General features: G+C 62.0%; 1 protein-coding gene across 20 annotated transcripts; it reads right to left on the bottom strand.

The window, feature by feature from the left end:
- Positions 1-2,514: 2,514 nt before the first annotated feature.
- On the bottom strand, positions 2,515-18,991 carry TMC6 (transmembrane channel like 6). Of its 20 annotated transcripts, none has more exons than XM_057536914.1 (23): positions 18,887-18,977; positions 18,598-18,643; positions 17,070-17,233; positions 16,462-16,595; positions 16,165-16,304; positions 15,897-15,992; positions 15,420-15,578; positions 14,009-14,114; positions 13,771-13,864; positions 13,277-13,534; positions 12,795-12,985; positions 11,770-11,914; positions 10,930-11,085; positions 10,327-10,481; positions 10,132-10,213; positions 9,802-9,899; positions 8,588-8,683; positions 8,260-8,335; positions 7,416-7,549; positions 7,099-7,275; positions 6,929-7,007; positions 4,436-4,503; positions 2,515-3,155 (listed from the first exon to the last, which is right to left on the bottom strand). In XM_057536914.1, exons 4-23 carry the CDS (start codon positions 16,518-16,520, stop codon positions 3,089-3,091), a joined length of 2,436 nt encoding a protein of 811 aa, XP_057392897.1. In that variant the 5' UTR covers positions 16,521-16,595; positions 17,070-17,233; positions 18,598-18,643; positions 18,887-18,977; the 3' UTR covers positions 2,515-3,088. The 20 variants fall into 20 exon arrangements, 19 of the variants coding, with proteins under 19 accessions (XP_057392897.1, XP_057392902.1, XP_057392901.1 ...); XM_057536919.1 differs by having other exon boundaries at positions 10,327-10,478; XM_057536905.1 differs by having other exon boundaries at positions 2,516-3,155; positions 16,165-16,307; positions 18,892-18,991.
- Positions 18,992-19,338: the final 347 nt, after the last annotated feature.

Here is a 19,338-nt window from a genome sequence, read left to right as displayed (position 1 = left end):
GTCTGGGAGGATCCCACGTGCCGCGGAGCGACTAGACCCATGAGCCACAGTTGCTGAGCCTGCGCGTCTGGAGCCTGTGCTCCGCAGCGAGAGAGGCCGCGACAGTGAGAGGCCCGCGCACCGCGATGAAGAGTGGCCCCCGCTTGCCGCAACTGGAGAAAGCCCTCGCACAGAGACGAAGACCCAACACAGACATAAATAAATAAATAAATAAATAAATAAAAAATTTTTTTAAAAAAAAGCAAGTCTTTAAAAAAAAAAAGATTATCTTAAAAAAAAAAAAATCATTCTGGTGACACCGTGGGAGAAGGCAAAGAAAGAAGGCAGGGTGCTCAATGGGTAGAAGCTTGATGTGCGAAGAAGGGACTGTTGAATGGAGAGGAGAGGCCAGGAGGGAGCCGTCCTGGCCAGCACTGATTCTAACCGCATAAACGACAAGATCCGAGGAGCTGAGCACGCATTCACTCAGGAGGGTATTTCGAGAAGATTCTTTGCAGGAAGAGAACATATGGTGTGGATCAAGGACAAACCACATAAGAGTCGTGGTGGAAACATGTAGTTAACTTACTAGCTTTACACATCAGTTTTCACCGCTTAGCTTGTGTGGGACCGTCCCCTGAATGGCAGCCCACGTGGCAGGCCTGGCCCCGGAGCCTGGATCCCCAGTCATCGTGAAAACCAGAAGCACATTTCCAAATGCTCTCTAAGTGCGCAGAAGCCTCAGGCTTAAGTGACATTTCGCTGGTTCTCCACCCTGGCTGCGTGTTAGAATTATCCAGAAAGCTTTTAAAATCCCAGTGCCAGGACACATCTCAAACACATTCAACCAGAATCTCTGATTGTGGGCCCAGGCACCAGAGTTTTTAAATCTCCCCAGTTGGTTCCATTGAGCAGCCAGGGCAGAGGCGGTGTCAGAGGGAGCCTGTCATCAGGCTGAGACTGTCGACCGCCTACCCATTGGAATAGCCATTTCCAAGAGTTCAGTGCGTCTCATTTGGCAGTCATAGCTAGCTTTTTTCTTTTTTTTTCTTTTTTTTTTTTTTTTAGCAAAACTACTATGTGCCAGGCAGGGTGCTAAGCACTGTGTAGGACTGTGTCTTGTTTCAACAGCCCCATGAGGTGAGGACTGGGGCTGGGAGAGACTGGGAGAGGTTACAGAATGTGCCCGAGGCCATGAGCCGATGAGGGTCAAATCCAGGCCCATCTGACTCCACAGCCATCGCTCGCTCGGTCAGCCCCACACAGGATCCACCACGGAATATTCCAGCTGGAGGACCTTGAGGCCACGTGTGTATCAGAAACAGCTCCGATGGGCGATAGGTGTGCCTGTAAAGAGACCTGGCTCGGACAGTAGCAGGGCTGGCGAGTCTGGAATTTGGACACGGCCAGGCAGGGTGATGCCGCAGCTCCGGGCAGAATTTCTTCTCCGGAAAACCTCAGCCTTGCTCTTGAGGACTTCCGACTGATTGGATGAGGCCCACACACATCACTGGGGATAAAACCCTTAAAGCCAGCTGACTGGGGGTGCTGAGCACCTACAAGATGCCTTCACGGCAGCACCTCAGTTAGCGCTTGAGTCGATAGCCAGGGACACCAACTGACCATCACACGTGGCTTCTGCAGAAATACCCGCGGGCCTTTCTCCTGCTTGTCATCAGCAGCTCGGCCTGACCTCACAGTTGTTGCAAGGCGGGCGAAGTGGGCCTAGTCATAACAGGTGGCAGTGCCAGCTCAGACTGGACGCGGTCCGTTTATGTCCATCCGTCCAAAAGCGCATCGGTCCTCTTCACACAGAGGAAGACATCTGGGGGGTGCTGGCCCCTAGAGCCCAGGTGAGTGTCCCCACCCGACCTCACCCAGCGGCACTCACGCCCGAGACACAGCCCAGGCCAGCTACTCGTAGAGGTCCTTAAGCACCTCCTGGCTGGGACCAGCCACAACAAGCCCAGGAATCCTGATCTGTCGGGTGCCCGAGAAAGTCAGGTGACGGTCTGCCCCTGGACGTCTGCCAGATGCAGGAACACCCCGCGTGGGACCGTCCTCACAAGAGGGACCATTTGGGGTTAGCGTGGGCCCAGCTGGGAGCACTGCTAATGGCAGTGGCATCTTCACTGCGGGGCTGGCCTGGCCCCCACAGGCCAGGTTTGCTCTCCCAGGTTCCCTGCTGGGATGAGGAGCGTGGGCCCATCGCCGCTCTCCCATCCTTTCCCACGGCGGCCGCTCCCCCAGCTCCTGCAGACAGCGGGCACTGGGGCTGTGACAGCTCCGTGCCCTCCTCCCCGCACCCTCTGGTCCACGGCATCCCACAGGCTCCTCAAGCTCAGCCTGGCAGGACCTGGGGTCACCCCCCACCAGTCACGGCAGCCAGACCCCGCTCCTGCCACAGGCCTGGGCGCTGGCTGCCCTTCTGCCTGCAGGCTCCTCTCCCCACGGCTTACTAGCAAATGACCCACCCCGGTCCCTCCCTAAAGTTTCCCTCTACCCCCACCCCAATAACCACTAGCGCATCACTTCATCACCCTCCACACACCCCGTACTTGTCCCGCATGGCATAGGCTGGCAGGGCAGCGCCTGAAGCTGCAGCGTGGTCCATCCCTGCCATCGGGGGCTGGGCCAGAAGAGGGCGCCCTGCGCTCAACACGGAAGCCGCACAGAGTCTGCTTCATGAGGAGCCCAGCACCAGGGGAGGCCCCTCGGAGCGGCTGGTAGGCCGCAGGGCCCTGGCCTGGCAAGGAGAGCAGCCTTGAAGAACCAGAGGGAGAAACTGAAGGGGCGGCACATGCACGAGGCCGAAGTTCCCACGACCTCAGCCTGGAGGTCGTCCACGGGCTGTACCTACGTGCACCTGGGCAGGCCTGAGCATCAGCACAGACTCCCACGAGACAAGCCCATTTTGCACAACGTGTTTAATCAGGATAAATAGAGTCCTGAGCAGGGTCCACTGGGGGTGCTCCAGCCTCGGACGGGCTGCAGACTCCCATCACCTTCCCCGTGTCCCAGCGGGGCCATCTCCAGGCAGCATCTGTGCCTGCAGGTCCATGGGAACCGAGGGTGACGGGGTTCCTGGGCTGCCGGGCCCAGCACTGTCCTACTGGGCATCCCAGTCGTCTGTGAATACGGCCGGGGGCGTCACGGCCTCCTCGGTTCTACCAACCCTGCCAGAAAGGGGAGTCAGCAAGGGGCCCCGTTGCCTTGGGCAGCGCGGGCCTCGCTCGGGAGGCTGAGGAGCCCCACAGTCATCCCTCTGGCCAGCCAAGGCCAGAGGATCCCCAGCAGCCTTCCTCAGGAGCTGTTTCCAGGCCTCCCAGGGCTGAAAGGCTCTGGAGAGAAGTGGAAGGAGCCGGACGAGGCCGCGACTCACCACCGATGCCTTGGCAAGGGAAGGAGCCGGACGAGGCCGGGACTCACCACCGGTAGGCCTTGGCAAGGGAGGGAGTGGTGTGGGCAGCGGATCTTGTTAGATGGCTCGTTCTGGGGGCTCCTACTGCCCGGGGTCAGGGCCGGGGAGCCCCAGGGGCCTCGACCTGCAGACCTCAGCTGGCCCACCTGGCCGGGCGGGGGTCGAGGAGGGGTGTGTGTGCATTCCCGTGGGTGGCCTGTCTGTCCAGGCAGCAGGAAGATGTCTGAGTTCATCTCCCCTTCCCTGGGCTCAACCGCAGGTAGCAGTTGAAGGGTGAGACGTGCGGCCACAGGAGCAGCCCCAGCCCCGCACCAGGGCAGCCGGGGCTGAGGCAGCAGCATTCGGGGTGGGGGGGGGGCTGGTGTTCACCTCACGGGGAGAATGGGGGCAGGGGCCTGAGGAAAAGGCCAGCCAGGCTGACCCCCGACCCATCAGGACGGGGGTGGCAGAGGGACTTCCCTGGTGGTCCAATGGTAAAGAATCCGCCTTCCAGTGCAGGGGACGCGGGAACTAAGATCCCACGTGCTGCGGGGCAACTAAGCCCACGTGCCACAACTACTGAGTTTGCGTGCCTCAACTAGAGCCCGTGTGCCACAACTACAGAGCCCACGCACTCTGGAACCCACGCGCCACAACAAAAGAGCCCACATGCCTCAACAAAGATCCCGCATGCCGCAACTAAGACCCGACGCAGCCAAAAAATAAATTAAATAAATAAATATTAAAAAAAAAAAAGATGGGGGTGGCAGAGAGGAGGGAAAGGGCGTGAGAGACCCCAGCTCCACCTTGCCCCCTGCACACAGTTCCTTCATTTCTTTTTTTTCCTTTCTCAGCAAACTTAAGTTTTCCTCCTCCCCCAAATGCCCCACACACCTGAGGAGGAAAGGTGGGGAAAGAGGGCAGGGGAGTCCCAAGAGGCTGCGGGCCACCCAGGGAGGCCGGCAGCCACTTCCCTCCCCACCACCGGCGGAAAGAGGCCTCCCTGTGCAGTACCCACTCCTTCTCCCCAACACACTCCCCTCCAGGGCCCCTCACCTGCTCCTCTCCTTCCTCTCGTAGATACGCTGAAGCTTGTTGATTAAGAAGATCTTGTCTTCCCCCTCCTAGAAATGCCAGAACACAAAGGCTGAGAAAACAGCCATCGCGTGTCCGTCCAGAAGTGCCCTGTTCCAGACTGCACTTGGGGTGGCTCACAAAGAGTGTCTGACATCACAAGCACAAAAAGTTTAAAGAAGGGGGACAGAGGCACCAAACAAGGACAAGGAAAAACCAAGAGCCAAGCAGTGGGCATATATATATATACATACACACACACACACATATATATATATATATATATAAACACACACACACACACACATATATATATGCATCTAAGCTTCCTAGTGGCCAAGGTGAAAAGGGAAATGTGATCAGTTGCACAGTGAGGGCTGCCTACCCAGCCTAACTCAATGTACAACCAGCCCTGACATTTAGTCTGTCTTGGGCAAATTGACCTCGGTCTGACCTCGGTCACCATCTGTAAAAGAGGGATACAAATGTCTGTGTCATGGGGCTTTTATTAGTTTTCTATTGTTGACCTAATCAATTATGGAAACTTAGTGGTTTAAAACAACACAAATTCAACATCAGTTCTGGAGGTCAGAAGTCCAAAATGGGTCTCAGTGGGCTAAAATCAAGGAGTCAGCAGGGCTGGTTCCTTCTGGAGCCTCTGGGGAGAATCTTTCCTTGCCTGTTCCAGCTTCTGAGTCTGCCCACATCCCTGGGCTCATGGCCTCCTTCAGAGCCAGCAATGGCCAGTCAAGTCTTTCTCACACCTCTTTCTCTGACATTGACTCTCCCACTTCCTTTGTTAAGGACCTTACAATTACATCGTGCCCACCCGAATAATCCAGGATAATCTCCCACCTCCAGGTCAGCTGATTAGCAACTGTAATTCCATCTGCGACCCTAATCCCACAACCCCAATGCCAAGTAACATGGCATATTCACAGCTTCTGGGATTAGGACAAAGACGTCTTTGGGGCAGGTATTGGCCAACCCAGGGATCTTTCGACAACTGACTGTGAAAACGCACATAAAGCTTTAAGTCTAGGACCCAGTAAACATCAGGCGGATTTCAGGGCCCATCAAACCCCGGGGTCAGACTGGATTCCTTGCGGGCAGTCTTCACAAAGAGAAAACAGCGATTTTGTCAGGATGTGTTCTGGGCGCTGGGGACCCTGGCTCACCCACGAAGGTGCTGAGACACCTACGAGGTGCGACCTCCTTAAGAGACCTCCCCGTTTTCTCTCCATCGAGTTGGTGGGTACAGAGGGCCGTGCGCCTGAGTAAGCCACCTGCCCAGGCCAGGGAAAAGATGCTCCGAGCGCAGGCTGAGATCAGAAGTGTGGCCCCAAAGACTCAGAACCGGGGCCAGCCTCGGCCTTGGGAGGACACAGCCTGCAGCAAGGGCCACCTGGGGAACTGTCCCTCAGCTCCTAGAGGAATGGCGGGCAGAGCTGGGATTCCCCTCCCGACGCTGCTGTGCATCCCACCACCACGGGGCACTGCAGGCCCCAAAGCTCTACACGGTAGGGCAGGAGCCGGTTGGGAAAAACCCACTTCCAATAGCTGTACCTCAGCCAAAATGCCCAGCCTGAGCCCTGCCCTCGGTTTGTGAAAGGGGAGGAGAGGGGTTACCTTGTACTGCCTTACTGTCCCCAGGGGATCCTTCCACGCAAGAAGACCTGACCCAGAGTCCCTGCACCAATTAGCCAGCAGAAGACTCACACGCGAGCTGCACCCCAGCCCCGTCCTGCCTCGGCTGACACCCAGCAGCTGACCCCCAAGTCATTTCTAACGAACAGTGGCTGGTGGCCACCAGCCCTGATGTGACCGCCTAGGGGACACAGGCACCAGCAGGCCCCAAGGTGGGCTCAAGCATTAAGTACACAAGTGAGAAACTGGGAAAGAAAAGGAAAAAAGAAAAAACAGCGGTGGGGAGAGTGATGTCGGGGCCCTGGGGGCAAGGTTGGGGCCCTGGGGATGAGGTCAGAGTCCACCAAGTGTTCAGGGGAGACCCGCTGTCACTGACAGGTGCCCCTAAGCAGCCAGCCCAGACCCAGGGAGGACAGGACCAGGTGAAAGGCCATTCCTGTCTGGGGAAACGCCAGCCCAGGTGACTCTGACCTACGGGGCAGTGACTTGCTTTCAAGGTGATGGGAGGCCCAGTAAGTGCGCAGGGAGGGAGGGACAGCCTGCGGGCAAGGCTGGGCGGCCTCCAGGGGGGATGCGGGGAGGGGGGGAGGGGGGGTGCTCGGAGCAGCACCACCAGAGCGCTCGTCCCAGCGGGGTCTTTGCAGACGGGCAGGCTGGCTGCCTCTAGCTTACGTCTCAGATTAACACAAGATATGCATCTTAATCGATGTGATTCGCTTGGCAAACAAGCCCTTTCCACAGCCCAGGTCCGGTGGGGGGGGAGGTGTGGAGGGGCCACGGGTGTGAGCCAGCAGGCGCCCCCGAGGTGGGAGCCCGAGGGGCACTCACGTTGCTTAGCTGCTCCTTGAGGAGGCAGATGACCTTCCGCTGGCCCTTCACCACCTGGATGTTGAGGTAGATCACGGCCCTGCGGGAGACGGCCGCTCAGGCTGGGCCCCCCGCGCAGGAGCCCCGGGGAGGGAGGCCAGGGCCCCCACCCGGGCCTGCCCCGCACTCACAGCAGCAGGGCCGACGCCAAGTAGATGGGGAAGGCACTTTCCACCAGGTACCGGTGGATCCAGGACAGCCAGGAGACCCTGGGGCCCGCCTCCTCCAGGTGGCGCACCCACACCTTGCCCGCCTCATACATGGTGTCCAGGGTCCGGAAGGGGCCGCAGATGCTCGAGGGCTTCACCCTGGGGGAAGAGGGCGGGCGGCTTGACCCCTCAGCCCGGACATACGCCACCTCCACACCACCCAAACCGCGGCCACCAGCCACAGCGGCCCCAGGGGGCAGCTCCCCATCCCGCCCCCCAGAGGCCGAGGGCCCACTCACTGCCAGATGGCGTAGCAGAGGAAGATGGCAGCGCCCAGAAAGGAGGGGAAGCAGAGCAGCGAGATGAAGACGGTGCTCATGTGGGAGGCCTTCCAGGGCCTGCGGGGTGCCTGGCAGTTGGCCATCAGGCTAGTCTGGGGACAAAGGTTGCGCTCTGCCACTGCCCTGCCACCCACCCTCCCCCAGGCCTGGTGGGGCCTCCAAGAGGGAAGAGGGGCAAGGCCGGCAGTGGGCTGGGGGTGTGCTGCTTGCAGGGGGAGCCCGAGCCGAGCCCCCAGGACAGCCCCGCAGAGAAGCAGACACTCAGAATCTGAGCCCACAGGCTGGAAAGGGCCAGCGGGGCTACCTCCCGGTCTACGGAGGGGAGACTGAGGCTCACGGGGGGCAGGTTGGCCAGGTCACCCGCACGTGAAAGGGTTGATACTAAAAGCCACCTCCACTGACTGAAGGTCTCCACTGTGCCCGACGGTTTATAAACATCACCTCCGGCAGCACCCCCCAGAGCACCATCCACATTGTACAGAGGAGGAAACAGAGGACCAGAGAGAAGGACCTGGTTCTGAGCACCTCCCAGCCCCCTGGCCCTAAACCCTGGCCCGTGCACACGGGCACCTGGCAATGACCACGGACCCTGACGGGATGCTGCCCAGCCTGCCAAAGGCAGTGATGCAGGGACGGGACGGGGGTCAGCTGTGGCCCGTGGGACTGACCCAGAGGGTGGCCCTGGGCTGCCAGACCCACACCGCATGGGTCAGGGCTCCGCATCTGCCGGCCCAGCGGCCACCCTGGCTGCACACTCTCCCCAGGCCCCGCCGCCCTCCCAGGGACCCAGCGGCATCTTTACCTTCTTGACGTAGAAGAGGAACAGCAGCTTGATGATCTGCATGGCGGGGAGGAGCGGGGAGAAGAGGACCCCCAGCCTGAGGAGAGCAAGGAGAGGAGAGGGCTGCATTCCAGAGGCTGGGTCCTGACCCCTGTGTGGCTCCCCAGGCCTAGAAAGGCCACCCGGGCCTGGCTCGGGGTCGGGACCCCGGGGAGCTGAGACTGGGTCCCCGGGGAATTGAGGGGTCAGGTCACTCCAGATTCCCAGGGCTGGGCCTTGCTGTGGCCCAGGGGGAAGCGGTCAGCCTCCCCAAGGGCCAGGCACTGGGACACAAGTGGGAGATGCTCACCAGGTCAGGGTCTGCCCGTAAATCAGCTCCAGAACATTCCCCGCAATGTCGAACTCAGGCTTCCCCTTCCTCTGAGACCTCTTCTCAGAGATGAGCCTGGGCAGAAGAACCCCTGGGGTCACGCGGGAGGGCCAATCCCCAAGACAGACCCTCGTCCCCACCCCAACCCACACGCCAAGCTGAAGACCGTGCCCTCCCCGCCAGGGTGCCAGTGATGCAGAGGGGAGATGGCAGCCTGGGGTCCCACCCTGAAGGGTCCACACTGCAGCCAGCTTCATCTCCGTCCTTTTTCTAAGCATGGACGGATACACCCAGGTATAAATGTGCACATCAGCACATCAGCATCAAATGTTTTACTGCTTTTTTTTTTTTTTTTTGGCTGCGTTGGGTCTTCGTTGTTGCGCGCGGGCTTTCTCTAGCTGCGGCGAGCGGGGGCTACTCTTTGTTGCGGTGCGCGGGTTTCTCATTGCGGTGGCTTCTCTTGTTGCGGAGCACGGGCTCTAGAGCACAGGCTCAGTAGTTGTGGCATGCGGACTCAGTAGTTGTGGCTCGTGGGCTCTAGAGCACAGGCTCAGTAGTTGTGGCACATGGGCTCAGTAGTTGTGGCTCGTGGGCTCTAGGGCACAGGCTCAGTAGTTGTGGCGCACGGGCTTAGTGGCTCCGCGGCATGTGGGATCATCCTGGACCAGGGCTCGATCCCATGTCCCCCGCATTGGCAGGTGGATTCTTAACCACTGCGCCACCAGGGAAGTCCCTGTTTTACGGTTTTTTTTAAATCTTATTATTATTAAATTCACATGTTCTCAAAGAAAACACAGAAAGAAGGAAATGACACCTACAATGCTAGCACTCGTAGCCAGGACATCTGAAAATGTTCCTCTAGCTTCTGTTCTTCCTCTCGACCCCTTTTTCCTTTGTATGAGACAGATTATACCATATGCATCATTTTGAAACCTGTTTTCCTTTCCAATCTCAAAATAGGTTACATCCTGTCTCCTAAATGTTTTTCTCAATTTATCGATATTTTACAGAAGAGCCGTCATGGGTAGAGATTTATGGCCCCAATCTGGGGTCAGGTCCTGATTTTCAGAGGCCTGAGAACCGCCTGGGTGACCCTCACCTCCACCACACAGGTGAGGATGCCAGGAGCCCTTCCGCAGGGGGAGCCCAGGTGCCCAGGAGGTGAGCGCAGGGACCCGCCCCTGGGGCCTCACCTCCACACCAGCTCCCCCAGAAGCGTGTCCAGCAGCGTGAAGATGAAGTCCATCACCATGAGCCGGTACAGCTCCTGGCCCACAAAGTCCTCCCAGCACTGAAACAGACGCGGCCTCAGCCCCCAGTGCCCTGGTGCCCCGCCCCCTGCTCCCCGTGCCCACCTGGGGGCCTCCAATATGCTTGTAGACCAGGCCAGGTAAGATCAGGTGAGGGCTGGCTGATCTTGGCCGAGCCAGGCCCGTCCACCCCCAACCTGGGACCAGGGCAGACCCTCTTGAGAGGCCCGGGGAGCCCCACGCCTCTGCCAGCACCGCCCGGCCCGCCCTCACCTGGTCCTTCAGGGTGCCCACCCTGCGGCCCAGCCAGTGGTAGCAAAGAATCCCCAGGATGACCATCTTGAGGATGAGGTTCCTGCGGAAAGGGGGGGGGGGGCGGGGGGCGTGCACAGGCTGAGGGAGGGGTGCCTGGGAGACAGAGGTCCCGCCCCAGAAAGCCCCACGTGGCGGCCCCATCCGGCCACGCACCTGCAGATGGCCACGTACACCTCTAGCACCGGGGAGTCGTGCCGCTCCAGGGTGGCCAGGACACGGAACAGGTAGGGGGCCCCCAGGTTGAGAAGGCAGACCACCAGGGGCAGGGCCAGCAGCACCCCGTCCCGCTCAGCAGACACGCGGCTCTGCTACGGCAGGGGGAGGGCCAGCGGTCAGCGGTCACCACAGGCGCCCCAAGGACAGAGGCAGGTCCACTGATGGGCCCAAGACGGGGGAAGGGCCGCAGGGAGGGGTCCCGGGGCGGAAGGAGGGGGTGGAAGTGGCAGGCATGCCACCCTCCACCCCAGGCCCAGTGTTCAAACCGCACAGGAAGGGGGGTGGGAGGGGGAGGAGGGGGGATGGAACACAGGTGTGGGGGAAGAAAAGAGAAACCAAAAGAAGAGGAGAAAACAAAAGGACAGAAAAATAGGGGGAGTGTCAGACAGACCAAGAATGAGAACAAGGCCTGTGAGGGAAGCGGCCTCCAGGGAGGGCCCGGGCGGAGGGTGCGGGGCCCCAGGGGGCCCAGTCTAACGAAGCAGGCGTCTGACCCCACGGCCGGAGCCTCCGCGGGGACCCCCCACGCCCTCCCCGCACCTGGAGCACGAGCTCTGAGAAGCTGTAGACGGCCAGGGCGCACGCCAGCGTGGTCCCCAAACACAGCAGCCACACGAGCCCCAGCACGGCCGCCTGCCGCAGCCGTCCGCACGCCCTCCGGGGGCGCTGCCGCAGCTGCCCCTCAGCCAGCAGCTCCTGGGGGCGGCAGCGGGCCTGTCACCCGCGGCACGGACGCACGGAGACGCGCAGACACACGCGCCACACCCCCGGGGACACGTGGAGCAGACACACAGGGAGGCTCGGGGGATGCCCGGGGTCGCCTCCCACCCACCCCTGGGGCCACGGCCCGTCGCTCCCCCTGCCCAGGGGCCCCTCCAGGCACCAAGAGACCGCAGCACGGGGCCACAGGCTGAGGCCTGCCCCAGCTGCTCCCACCCACCCTCCCCAGCCCTGCCTCCTGAGCTGTCCTGCCTGTGGACAGCCATCCCCTCGCTGACCCGGAGCCCCAAGGCACTCCCTGAGGGCCCATCAGCCGGGTCAAAGCTGTGAGCTGCCCTGACCCGAATCCCGCAGCGGGAAACCCCAGAAAGGCAGAGGACCTTCCGCGAGGCCCAGGCCAGCCACACTCTGGCCCTGAGGCCTTGGGCAAAGGACTGAGGCCTCAGTGTCCTCACGTGTACCCCAGGGCTACTGTGGGGACCGGGAGCACGTGCCAGCTGGTGCACCACAGGCCTCTTCCCGCGGAGGCCAGAGGACACGGGGACTCCAGGGAGAGGGCCCGAGAGCAGCCCTAACCCTCTCCCACTGGAGCAGGCCCCGACTGGTGCTCCCTGGACACGGGGTGGGGGACAGCGGCCCCAGGGCCCCTGGGCAGCTCACCTTCAGCTGGGTTCGGATATTGTCGTGCTGGAGGCGGGTGGCCCATTTCTGAGTCACTTTGTAGTCCCAGGAACAGAAAACAGTGATGGCATGGACCCCCGAAGTGCTGCCCACCCGGTAGCTCTCCCCAAAAGAGTGGGACATGCTGGGAGAAGCAGAGGCAGGCAGAGGGTGAGATGGGGCGGAAGGCGCAGAGGCCGGGGAGAAGACACATGGGATGCTCCCTGCAGCCAAAACCCACCACCCACTCAGAGGAGCCCTCCCGGCGCTGGATGGGCCTCCGGCCACGCTCCCTGCCCCACCTCTAGCCCAGAGCTCTCAGCCTCCTGGTGTGGACCGCCGGCCACTCTAGATCAGCCCTGACCAACAGGGTGCCCGCCAGCCACAAGTGGCTAGAAGAGGGGTCAGGCTCCACTCCCCACCAACATGGCCGGCTGCCTCCCACCCAGACGTGGCTGCAGAAGGTGCTGGCTCACCTCAGGGCCTTTGCACTGCCTCTCCCGATAACCAAAACACCTTCCCCGGCCTTTCTCCAGCCCACCCTTATTTAACCTCCCTCTCTGGGGTGAGTGCCGCCGCCCTGGGAAGCTGGTCTGACTTCCTCTCCTATGCTCCATAACACCTGAGCAACATAACACCAGGAGTTTCCCAGCCTCTTCATTGGCCTATCTTCTCCTGTAGACAGCAAGCTTCTCAAGGACATGCACCAAGCTCATTTACCTTCCTGTCCTGAGCAGAGCACAGCAAATGTTTGTGGAGTGGATGGGTGCATGGATGAAAGTGTGGATGGATGGATGGAAGGAAGGCAGGATCCATGGATGCACGGTTGATAGATGAACGGATGGATGGAGTGATGATGGATGGATGAATGGATGAAGTGATGATGGATGGATAGGTAGCTAGACTAGGTAGCTAGACGGATGAATGGATGGGTAGCTGGATGGATGGATGGATGGATGGACAGATGGATGCATGGGTGGATCAATGGCGCTCAGAGCCAGGGTCATAGGGTGGAGGGCTATTACCTGTACACCAGAGTGATGCAGGTGATAAAGAAAGCTACCCCCACGGTGAAGAGGTAAGCCAGGGGCATGTTGTAGGGCAGGCCGCCCGCCTCAGGAGTGCACTGGCCACCATCCCGTGGGGAGGCACACGGCTGGTTCAGCGTCGCGTTACTATAGTAGCCGTAGTACATGACGGTGTGGGTGAAGCGGCCCTGCAGAGAGGACGCCCGGCCACATCAGGGACTCTCCCCCTCCCTGCACCTGACCCACCCTCAGGCTTGGAGGGCAGATGAAGGGCGCCCAGGGGGCAGGGCGAGGGGAAAGGCAGAAGGGGAAGGGCCAGGGCAGGGGCAGTGAGGAGAAGACGGAGGTGGGCAAAGGGCCGCGGCCACCCTGGAGCTGCCAGGACACCCCCCTCCTGGAGACGCAGCAAGGGGTGGGGTGGGGGTCCCTGGAGGAAGCCGTGACAAGGGGGTGCCCTGCCCGCCCCCACCACGCCTCACCCCACCCGTGAGAAGCTCCAGGCCCCTGAAGGCGGGCACAGAGCCCGAGGGCGCAGGCGGGAAGGCGGCCTGCACGCCCACGATAAAGGCCAGCAGTGGCAGCAGCAGCAGGGTGTTGAAGGCCAGCAGGGTCTTGAGGAAGAGGAAGTAGGAGAGAACGCTGGAGCCAAACTGGCCCCCAATCCGCTTCAGGGCGTAGTGCCAGGGCATCAGGGCCTGCAGCCCCGAGAGCAGTGCGAGCCCCAGGTTGTGCGACGCCTGCGGGGACAGAAGCAGGACAGCCCTCAGGCGAGGCTGGAGAGGGGAGCCAGCCCCCAGCCAGACCCCGGGCCAGGCCTAGAGCGCAGGGGCAGTGGAGGGGGAGCCGCAAGGGGAGGGGGGGTCGATCACACCCAGAGCCAGGCTGACGGCTAGAGGACCCCACGAGCGGCACGCGGAGGGAGAAAACGTGGCCCCCTCAGCGCCCCCGCCCCCAGCTGCCCAGAGGCGCCTACCAGGATACAGCTGTCGCGCAGCTGGCTGCAGCAGGAGAGGAGCCCACGGTGCCCCCAGGCCCTCCGCTTGCCCCTCGGGGGCCGGCTCTCCTCTCTGGGGGCAGAGGCAGCGTCAGGGCTTGGTCCACTCCCTCCCAGGGACCACCCGCCCACCGCAGGCTCAGGACCCTTCTCACCAACCACCCCGCCCAGCCGAGGAAGTGGGTCTGGGGTCCGCACGAGGCCGAGGGGCACTGACCGCAGGCAGCGTTTCTCGGACAGGCTCAGCGGCATTCCCCGGAGCATGTGGTCCCGCTGGGCCACCGTCAGGCCCTGAAGCTCCTTCACCAGGAGGCCCCGCTTCTCTGCAGGATCAGGAGGGAGCCCTGTGGGTTCCCCGCAGCATCCTTCCCTCCCTCCCACAACTGCGGCCGTTCCCCGGCAACACAGGCCTCTGCCGCCCGGCCAGGCCTGATGGCTCCTCTCTGCTAGGACCCTGTGCTGCCCGCCTGTCCCACACCCCCACTGGCCATCACTCTCTCACCTCCACCCCCTGGAGCCCAGGACACGATCAAGTTCCCAGCATCTTCCGAGGCCCAGCCCAGTGCCCCCTCCACCTTGAACCAAACTCTCCTCTTGGGTCCCCACTCGCATCTTGCTCTGACCCCCCAATGCCCCTGAGCCCCGTCCGCCCCCCACTCAGCAGTCCCCCTTGTCCCCCCACCACTTCCCACTATGCCAAGGCCTGGTGGGGTGAGTAGGGGAGGGCGGGACCTGGAGATCTGCCCCTCCCCTATGTCCTCGTTCCCTTCATCTTCACAACCACCGTGGAAAGGGGGTGCTATTTTAACCCCACTTTACAGATATAAAATGACCAGAAAGCAGACACCAGGCATGGTTTACACAATGAAACTGGAATGTCCACCCTGACCTCAGAGCCCACACCACCCTGCACTGCTCTGTCACCCACCAGCTGCGGGCCTTGGGTAAACAGGGAGAGGAAACACAGGCAGGGACCCAGGAAGTACCCAAGTCCCTGGGCACTGATGCCAGAGATCACCTGGCTGAAGACCAACCTGTGAGCTGGGCCCTGCTCCCTCCTACTACCACTCTCCCTTGTTCCCCAGCCCCTCCACACAGGCCTCTCAGATACTCAGACAAGCCGGCAGGCTCCCACCTCAGGGCCTTTGCCCATGCCCCACTGACTCTAGTGTCACTTCCTCCAGGAAGCCTTCCTGGGTCGCTCCAGGCTAGACAGGTTCCGTGACACTCTCCTGCGGTGTGCCTTTCTTCAGCTGCCCTTACCTGAGCTTTAACCATCCACTTATCCATTTATTTGGTTCCTGTCTATTTCACAAGGCAGACAATAAGCTGCACGAGAGCTGACTGGGTCTGCTTACCACCATCACATCCCAAAGCCAACACCAGCGTCTGCGACACTACAAATGCTCAACAGACGCTGTGGAGCGCGTGCCTACATGAGCCAAACACTGTGCAGCCGGAAAGGCCCGCACTTCTCTGCGCCAGTGGCCGGGACACCGAGACACTCCCATACCCCTGCAAAGAGACCTCACCGCTGGGGGCCTTCAGACAGCCCACTGCACCCCCGCCCCCCCCGTCCCCACCTGCTGACCTCCTCCCCATCGAGGCTCCAGCCCCCTCTCACTCACCATCCTCCTCCAGGACCGCGGGGTCCAGCTCCAGGTCGTACAGGCGGAGGCTGGGCCGGGCCGAGCGGCCCACATCCCTGAGCTGAGGCCGGCCGGCCCTGCGGCGCAGCCTCACCGTGCGGCTGTAGTACTGGGAGAGGATGGCGCCGCGGCTCCGGCCTGTGGAGGCCGCTGGTCAGGGGGGACGCGCCGCACCTTGTGCAGAGGCAGGGGCTGCCCCCCCACTCCTTCCCAGGACCCAGGAAAGTTCTTTCATAAGAGACCTCAAGCACCACCGGGTTCCCAAGAGCATATTTTTATCCCCATGACGACTCCGGAGTCGTTTTTAGAACGCGCGAGGCTGCATGGGGCTGGGCTGGGCCTCCAGGCAGCAGACGGGGTGGGGTAAGAGCCCAAGGGGCCTGGCTCTGAGGTACACAGATCCCCGCCGGAAACCGCAGCCCAGCCCAGGGTCCAAAGGCAGAGGGTCCCACTCACCAATGGTGCGACTGGGCATGCTGGCCAAGATGTGGAGGGTGGCCGTGCTGTAGACAGGGGCGCCCTCGGGCCCCAGCAAGGCCTGGCGGTCACTGCCTGCCCAGCAAGAAAGACTCGTCCAGAGGTTCTACAGACACCACCGGCCGGAGCTATCCCCTGCCCACCCCCTGCCCCAGGCTGCTAGGAGGGGCTTCCTGAGAGGTTGAGAGGCTCCGTGTCCGGCCCACACATCCCAGCACCCAGCCTGGGCCAGGGCAGGCGGGCTCACCTGAGGCCCCCAGGGCTCCAGCCCCCGGCACCCTCTGCTGCAGCTCCAGCCCCTCCTCGGCCACCCAGCGGCTCTGCTCCTGGATGAGCTGATGGAAAGAGTCGTGCACTTCGCTCTCATCGTAGGGGCTGGGCTCCTGGCTGCTGGGGTGAGAATGGGGGAAGGGGCAGGAGTTCAGGCTGCGGCGGACCCAGTCCTCGCCCCAGCAGCCTACCCCCTCCGAAGGGCCGAGGTCCAGACCACCTCTCCCTGGGGGTGATACATCCCAGCCCCCCAGCCCCACCTCAGAGCACTTACTCCTCTGGGTCCTGTGGGGTCTCAGGGACATTGAGGACAAAAGCCAGCGACCGGGACATATCTGCGGCCCACCCCCAGCCAGTCTGCCGACGTAGGGCAGTTCAGAGCCTGGACACAGCCTCAGGAGCCTCCCGCTGCCCATGTGATGAGACAGAAAGCGTTACAGCAAAGTTAGCCTGGCACCCAGCTCCACTGCCCGCTCCCTGGGGACCATGGGGGGTGCCACTCCCAGCCCAGGCTGCCTGAGCCCCCATCCTGCCCCCATCCACACACAAACACCAAACGCATGGCCAAGTGAGTGGCCCCAAATAATCCTCAGGCCAGAATGGACTGAAGGGGAGCTCCTTCCGGAGGGAAGGAGGAAGTGAGGGGAGTCTGAGCAGTTCCCCACCGGCTTCCTCAGTGACGCCATCCCTGCGAGATGGGGAGCGGGTGGGGTGCCTGTGGATAGGTTCTCCATTCCCAGGGTTCTGACCCAGAGATGCCGCCCTCTGGGTGAGAAAGGTCAGGGCAGCTGAGACCTTCCCTGTGCCCGCCCGTGACCACACAGCACTTCCTCCCGGCCGGAAATCCCACAGACAGCTAGCAGCCTGGGCCCTCACCCTCACCAGCGCCTGACAGAACAGCAGACAGGATGGCCTCCTCGGCTGCGCCCCACCCTGCATCCCCCGCACAGGAGTCACTCCACGCCAACCTGGGCGCGTCAAGGTCGACAGCCCTCCTGAGAGACTCCGCTACATTCCATCACCTCCGGGCAGGCCAGGGCAGCTGGCTGGGGGAGGGGTGCTGGGCGTTAAACAGGCAGCCTTTGTCCAGCCTTTGTCCGGGCTCTGCCATCACCCAAGACAACTGAACCAGGGTGGCCTTGTCCAGGCTCTTCAGCCCGTGGGAGTGGGGCGAGGGCGGCAGGCTCCCAAGCACCCGCTGAGTCCTGCAGGACTCTGCCCCAGCAAGACTGGGCCCAGCCCTCGGTCTGCCCTGTCCCCCCCAACTCCTCCCTACCCTCACCCCCAGGGAACTCAGCACGGAGGAAAGTTGGCTCAGCTCAAGGGCTTCCTCAGGCGAGGCCAGGGTGTCCAGACAGAGCAGGTCCCGCTAGGGCTGTACCCAGACAGTGCCCTCACTTAGGGGTGTCCAGTCTCTGAGCCCACAGAGTCCAAGCCCCCTCCCCGTCTCTCTCACAGGAGCACAGTGTGGAGAAACCAGCAGAGAGAGATCAGAGGTGGACTCTTGACTCCGCCTGAAATGGAAAGTAGCTGGAGCTGGGGCTGAGGGTGTGCCCCCCAATCCAGCCCCTAGAGCTGGAATTCCTTCCTGGAAAGACAGACCTTCCCAGGTTCAGATCTACACGCCTCTCCCACACACCCCTTCTCCAGGAGGCAGGAGCAGGGAGATGGAAGGTGCTCAGAGGGTGCCTGGGGGATGGGGGCTCACCTGGGCACTGGCATCTGGGCACTGCCCAAGACTTCTGCCTGGTACCCAGCACCCTGGCACCCTTGCCCAGGCAGGGACAAGTCGGGCAGGAGTTTCCAGGGTGCACCATTCCTGAGCCGTGAGCCAGGTAGGGAGGGGAAGGGTGGGGCCCGTTTCCAGAAACCCCATCCCAGCCGGAAGCCAGTCCTCTGGGAGCAGCTACTGTCCGGTCAGAGCCGCAGCCCAGCCTCTGAGCCGAGGGAAGGCAGCAACTCCGAGAGACCCTGGACCCCTCATCTGCCAGTCTCCCACAAGCCCACTTTCTGCCAGTGGTACCCACCTGCAAACCCGGCCTCCCCGCCCCTTCCCATCCCGAGAGACACACACCACCGCCCTCTCCCCTGACGCCTGCCACCTGCCTGTTGGGGTGAGCTGAGATCTTCACGTCCCCCGCCCGGACCCCCCTGAGAGAGTCAACTCAGGGAGTGAACTCAGGGAGATCCAAGAGAACCCGAGGAGGAAACTCGGTGCCCAGTGGCCCCAGAGGCCCAAAGGGATTCAGAGGGGGTGGAGCTGGTGGCCGCAGGGGAACTGGATGGGGCTAGGAGGACGAGGGCGCCGTCCCCAAGCCCCGGAGCTGCGGCCCCCACCCACGACCCGGCACCCGCACCCCGGCGCTGACCTGGGAGGCGCTGGAGAGGAGGGGCCCGGCGCGCGGCTCACCTGTCCCCCGCGAGGGCCGCCGGGAACTGTGTCTGGGCTCCACCAGCTGCGGGAGGGGTCGTGAGGTCAGAGAGAGGGAGTGGCCAAGGGCCCTGGGGCGACCTGTGACCGTATCAGGCCCAGCGGGGCCAGAGTGCTGCTCCGCCCAGCCCGGCCCACATGGCGACAGGGCTCGGACAGGTCACGTGACCCGGCTGGGGGGGCGCGCCCCGCTCCTCCTCCTTCCCCTCCCCGTCGAGCCCTCGGCGACTGTGCCCTCTCCCCACCAGCTTCCGACCCCTCCTCTCACCCCACCCTGAGGTCTGAACAAGATGAAGGCGGCGAGTGTCTAGAAGTGTTCCAATCTCTGGTTGAAGCCAATTTCTGTGGGACTCAGTTTCCCCAAGTTTCAAATGGGGACAATGATTCCAGACCCGCCCACTTCCCAGGGCGATTATCAAAATAACACCATGCGGCAAAGCCACACGGATACGGCAGGCGTTGCAGGACCAGATTGGGTAACCCCTTCCTCCAGCACAGCCTCCTGCGACAACTGCCCCAAGCCGGCTGGTAGAACCCGGGGTTATCTCCGCCCTCCCGATGTGGGCGTGGTTTCTCCAGCAGAGTTCCGGCACACTTCCTGTGTGCTAGGTGGGGAGGAGAGGAGGTACACTTAGGGGCTGTCCCCGTTGCTGTTTGCTCCGTTATTCCCCACAAGCCAGGGAGGGGGGCACTAATGACCCTAGCTCACAGATGAGGAAA

Source organism: Balaenoptera acutorostrata, chromosome 20 (genome assembly GCF_949987535.1).
Source record: "Balaenoptera acutorostrata chromosome 20, mBalAcu1.1, whole genome shotgun sequence".
Classification (NCBI taxonomy): Eukaryota; Metazoa; Chordata; class Mammalia; order Artiodactyla; family Balaenopteridae; genus Balaenoptera; species Balaenoptera acutorostrata.
Note: the sequence above shows the minus strand (reverse complement) of the source record. Positions and strands in the feature narration are given on the sequence as shown.

Bases quoted from the DNA above. Each gene is read 5' to 3' on its own strand.
- TMC6 (XM_057536905.1), bottom strand. From the start codon at position 16,520: ATGTCCCGGTCGCTGGCTTTTGTCCTCAATGTCCCTGAGACCCCACAG. The intron at 15,993-16,164 runs GTGAGCCCGCCT...CTTGCTGGGCAG, and splicing joins TGGAGCCCTGGGGGCCTCAG to GCAGTGACCGCCAGGCCTTG. The intron at 14,115-15,419 runs GTGAGTGAGAGG...CTGATCCTGCAG, and splicing joins CGCGGTCCTGGAGGAGGATG to AGAAGCGGGGCCTCCTGGTG.